The 5387-nt window shown below is 55.7% G+C and overlaps 1 protein-coding gene across 1 annotated transcript; it reads right to left on the bottom strand.

The window, feature by feature from the left end:
* Positions 1-2418: 2418 nt before the first annotated feature.
* CMTM5 (CKLF like MARVEL transmembrane domain containing 5) lies at positions 2419-5206 on the bottom strand. The gene is made up of 5 exons (XM_066342045.1): positions 4854-5206; positions 3776-3928; positions 3006-3098; positions 2785-2869; positions 2419-2686 (listed from the first exon to the last, which is right to left on the bottom strand). The coding sequence occupies exons 1-5, from the start codon at positions 4977-4979 to the stop codon at positions 2673-2675; spliced, it is 471 nt and encodes a 156-aa protein (XP_066198142.1). The 5' UTR covers positions 4980-5206; the 3' UTR covers positions 2419-2672.
* Positions 5207-5387: the final 181 nt, after the last annotated feature.

The following is a 5387-nucleotide window of genomic DNA, read 5'->3' as shown; positions in this document are numbered from 1 at the left end:
CCTGGGCCCCTGCCCTTTCTTTCTTGAACTCGGAGGGCAGCCCTGCACTGTGTCTTAGCTATGGTAGCCAAGATTTCCCACATCCCACTGGGGTCCCAAGACGTGAGGTGTTCCCACTGAGCGAGCAGAGCCATGAGTTCCAGTTCTGCTCAATGAACCAGATAAGGGGCCTGACCTGCGGTGGTGCAGTGGATAAAGCATCGACCTGGAATGCTGAGGTCGCCGGTTCGAAACCCTGGGCTTGCCTGGTCAAGGCACATATGGGAGTTGATGCTTCCAGCTCCTCCCCCCTTCTCTCTCTCTGTCTCTCTCTCCTTTCTCTCCCTCTCTCTCTCTCTCCTCTCTAAAAATGAATAAATAAAAAAAAAAATGAACCAGATAAGGGACGAGAGGGAGAAATTTCAAAAGTGAAGAAAACAAACGCATCAGAAAGATGAGCCAATTCTAGACACTGGGAGATAGAATTTTAGTGTCAAAGCAGAAGCCACCCTCCACCTCTGGAGGCCACAGGGGTTAAAACAGTCCTGGGACACTCATTGCCTCCAAAGTGAATTTCCCACTGATGCCACGAGAGGCGCAGAGCTGTTGCGGATGGAGGTGCAGATAAAGAGGTTGGGACAGGTCCCATTGTGGTCAGCAGCCCCTTAGAAGTTATTACAGGGAGTTCCTCTCCCCATTATCCACAAGAACACTCAGCTGGGGCCAAAGATTGACCCCAGACACTGTGGCTCAGCACCTCACCACGAGGGCAGCCTGAGGCTCTGGGACCAGCAGGTGCTCAGTCCAAACAGATATGTAGTGTGGACCAAACCCGGGCACTGCTTGTCTCATTTTGACCTCTCACACAGACACAGATGAACACTGATGCACATGCAGGTACACACCATTGATGGCACTGCCCAAGGACTGTCTGTTCAGGGTCACACAGCTGTTCAAGGGACAGGGCTGGTCCCAGTCTTATTCTGCTCCAAGCAAATCTCTGCCTCCTGCTGGGATTTACAGCCATGCTCTCCTGACCACTTTCTCATCCCCTTACCTGGCACCCTACCTCCTGGACACTCCAGGCTCAGCCCCATCTAGCCCTCCTCTGAGGCCTTGAGCCCACCCTCCAAGGTCAGCCTCCAGTTTTCAGAATGGCCTGTGCATAAATCCTTGAGAACTGTGAGCAGAGACCAGAGAAACATAAAATCGTTGGTCCCAGCCTTGGTGAGGAGCCAGGACATAAGCCTAGGAGGATGAGAAGCAGGAGGCTGGAGAAGTCAGACCAAGAGACCCATGGTGATCACTGAGGTGAGCAGAGCACCTCTACTAGCATTCCAGCATTCAGACGGGGCTTAGGTCCTGGGCCTCCATCTGGAAAGAGCAATCCAGAAGAAGGAAGGCATTTCAGGACAGGAGCAAACAAGCATTAGAGTCAAGAGATAGCAAGCCAGCTTAGATGGGCTTCTGAGCTAGGCCACACTGGGCTCTGTGGGGCTAGGCAGGTACAGCCTGGCTGCACTGGGCTGTCATGAGCCCAACAGGGCTGATTCGAGGCTGTAGCAGTGCCTGCCCCAAACACACCCCTCCCAAGCAGGGCTCGCCCAGAGCATTCATCATGGGGAGTCATGACCACCTTTCATTAGCCTGCCTCCTCCCCAGTCTGTGAGTCCTCAAGGAGAGGCCCATCTGTCACCCCTGAATCCCTGGGGCCCAGAACAGGGTCTGTACGCAGTGATACTCAGGAAATGTTTGCTGGGGGCTGGTAAGCTGGAAAGGTTGACCCACATGGTGCAGGGAGCTGGAACTGAGGTTGGGCCATGTTTTCTGAGCTACGAGTATCCAGAATACTGGTTGAGGTGTTAGGAGCACTGGGTTCCAGTCTTAGCTCTGTCACAAAGAAGGATGTCACTTTCCCTAATCAGTCCTATTTTCTCTTATGTGGAATGAGGACTGATATGTAAGGGCTCTTCCAATGCCTGCCATTTGGGAACCTCTGCCCTCATCTGATGCCACAGGCTGACCTCTCCCCTGTGGCCTGCAGGACAAGTCCTCCCCACACCACAAGGGGGAGCACTACACAACCCCAGGCAAGCACTCAGCCTCAACCCCACTAATAAATCTGTGCGCAGGAGTGGCAGGTAGGCACTCACATCCAGAAGGCTGTTCCTTCTCAGACACAGAACTCCCAGGCATAAACATCAGGCACGCCACAAAGTGGCCTTGCACACAGAGACTGGCGGCATGGAAGTTTTATGTTCAAGGATGTCTTCAGCATCTTTAGTCTAGCCCCCCCTTCCCCATCCTCATTGCGGAGACCTGGTCCCAAAGAAGGGACCATGACCTGCTCCCAAAGAAGGGACCATGACCTGCTCCAGGCAACATTTCCATAAACACTCCTTGGATGCCTAATTTCTGGGGAAGAAAAAGACTGACTAGTAGGGTTTGAATCTTTTAATTTGGGAATGACCAGCTTCCTCCAACCCACTCCTCCCTCCGTGACATCACTCTTCAGCCCAGCTTCATCAGGAGCCAGATCTTAGAGCACCAGGCCCACAAACAAGTCCCCACGACTTCTCAGGCCAGTCTCCATCTCTGTTGATCAGGGAGGGAACAGCGGGCTAGGGGGCTGGTGAATCCGAGAGGGACGTGCCTGAGTGCCACTGTTCCCGTGGTCTGACTGCAGCCCTCGGTCACTGCTGGTCCCCTGTGAGGATGGAGCCAGGCAGGGAAGGACAGGCCGGGTTAGGGCAGCTCAGGCAGGGAGTACAAAGACATATCCTCTCCCAGAGCTCAGGCACTCACCCTGGGCGGCCCTGGGCACAATCTCAGTACGGTAGATCTTGAAGGCATCATAGGCAAAGACAGAAACCAGGATAATGCCAAAAACCTGTGGAGCAGGACAGGGAGAGGGAGGTGGATAATTCGGGGCAAGGTGTGGGCCAGAGCCCCAGGCTTGGGCCTGGGTGGTAGGTGGAGGAAGAGTGGGTAGCACCAGCTAGATGTCCTTGGGGGACTGGACTCACAAAAGCAGCAATGGCAGCTCCATCCCGGGAGGTCACAGCTGCAAAGGAGACCACCAGGAAGATGATGATGGCACTGACACAGCGGAGGAAATCCTGGGCGGTCGAGGTTTCGTTCAGGTCAAAGAAAAAGTCAGAAGTCAGGGACATACCTCTGAACTTTCTTAGGCTAGTCAGCATTTGGCCCTTGGGCACTGAATTCCTGCATAAAAATACTCCTGGACACTACATAAAACCCTTAAGAGAAAAAGAAAGGGAGGAACTCACACACTATCCAGGGAAGGGATGCAGGTGATTAAGGCAAAAAGCCAGGAGTCTGGGGTGAGACTGACCCAAGCTCAGCAGCTGAGGCCAAGGGGCAGGGCTGGGGGATGCCTGCTTGGGGGGTGGGGGGCGCAGAGCAGACAACAGATACAACGAGGCTGCAGGAAGTCTGCCCTTTTCAATAGTTGGACTTCTTGGACATGCCAAGAAGTGGCCACCTTAGAGCCTGGGAAAGACAGGCTGGTGCTACCCCCATCTTGTTGGGGGGTTGGGCTGCGCTTTTGATGAGTGGGGAGCAGATCCAAAGGACGTGCATCCTCACTGTCAGTGACCCAGCAGCTGGGAATCAGTGTGGGTCAAAGCAGTTTTTGAGTACAGGGCACAGCCTGGGGCAAAGCCCAGCGGGGGTTGAGAGACCCAGGAAAAGGAGAGAGGCTGGGAGAGGAAAGGAAAACTCTATTCAGGGAAAGAAAGGGACCAAAATGGGGCAGGGGATGCGGGTTCCTCACCAGACAGGGCCAGTTCAGCCGATCGAAGCGCTGGTAGTACTGGGTGGCATAGAGGAAGAGGAAGGCGAGGGTGATGAAGAACTCAAGAAGCGCTGCAGCCATGTAGGCGGAGACGGAGGCCGTGAAGCAGATGAAGATGATGAAGGTCAGGGCCTGCGTGAAGGGCACACAGGCACCACCTGGCCTTGGCCTTCCCCTCCTCGGGGACTCCCCCAGGCCAGCCCCCACCCCCTATACTTGAAGGTCTCCCCATCCCTGGTGGGAGGAACTATTTAATACATTCCAGGGCTTTGGCCCAGGGGCAGTCTCCAGCCTCCCACCTCTGCCAGCCCAGGAGGAGCCAATCTTCTAATTTGAAGATGACCGGCTGCCCTGGCAGTTAGATGTCCTGCTAGGGCACAGAACACAGTGTGAACACAGCCCCTGGAGTCACACAGGCAGCAGCCTTGCACCCAGGAGGCATCCCAGGCCCCATAATCCTTTCCCCAATCTGGAGTGCCTCAAATTCTTCTAACAAAGTCCAGAGCCTGTGGTCCCATGGCAAGAGACAAGGTTTAGAAGACAAATGCCCCACAGTGGATCCTGGGGGTCCCTTCAGCTCTGATGCTGTAGGATGACATATGTGCAGTAGACTTGCCTTCACACCAAGGCCCTGCTAAGTGACTAGGGGAAGATCCTTTCCTGGAAACAGATGTTCATGGGGAGCAGACAACAGATACAACAAGGCTGCAGGAAGTCTGCCCTTTTCGATAGTTGGACTTCTTGGACATGCCAAGAAGTGGCCACCTTAGAGCCTGGGAAAGACAGGCTGGTGCCACCTTCATCTTGTCCCTGTGTCTTGCAACTCCATCGATACCCCAGAAAGCTGTCCTGTCTAACTTCAACCCTTCCTACCACCACTGAAACCTGCTGTTACTGCCTCCAGATGCAGAGGCAGCAGGAAGGCAGGGAGGAGCTGAAGGAGGGGCAGCTAGGGGTAAGAGGTGTAGCCGGAAAGCCTGGGAAGGGGGTGGTGGGCAGGGCAGGGTGGCCAGGGCCAGGAGACAGGGAGGTGCCAGGTTGGGGTGGCTGCTGTTACCAGCTCAGCTTCCAGCAGGATGCCTTTGAGGGAGGAGAGGAAGGTCTTGTCCACAGCGAAGCCCTGGAGCCCTGCAGCTGTGCCCCCCTCAGGGGGCCGGTCCCGGTGATCCAGAGCACTGAGCATCTCCACGGGGCCCACCAGGCACACGGCCAGCAGCCCAGGCAGGGAAACAGGAAGACGGAAACCTGGCAGGATGGGGAAGCAGACAGGAGAAGGAAGGCACTTTGAGAAACCTGAAAGTGAAGTGTGCAGACCTACTTGAGTCCTAGGAGAAGGCGGCCACCGAGGGAGACCTGCCCCGATGGGCCTCCACCCAGCTGCCCAGAGTGGCCCTGCTGGTGCCTGCACCGGCTCCCAGGAGGCACATGGGAGGGGAGGGGCTGCGGAGGAGTGGCCAAGCCTCCCCCGTGCTCGTGCTCGGAGAAGGGAGGAGAGGGGAGAGGAGGAGGACTGTGGAGACCAGGAGGAGCTGGGAGTGGAGCCAAGAAACGGGCTGGACTAGGAACCCCAAGGACCTAAGCCTAAAGAAGT

Source organism: Saccopteryx leptura, chromosome 6 (assembly GCF_036850995.1).
Source record: "Saccopteryx leptura isolate mSacLep1 chromosome 6, mSacLep1_pri_phased_curated, whole genome shotgun sequence".
Lineage (NCBI taxonomy): Eukaryota > Metazoa > Chordata > Mammalia > Chiroptera > Emballonuridae > Saccopteryx > Saccopteryx leptura.
Note: the sequence above shows the minus strand (reverse complement) of the source record. Positions and strands in the feature narration are given on the sequence as shown.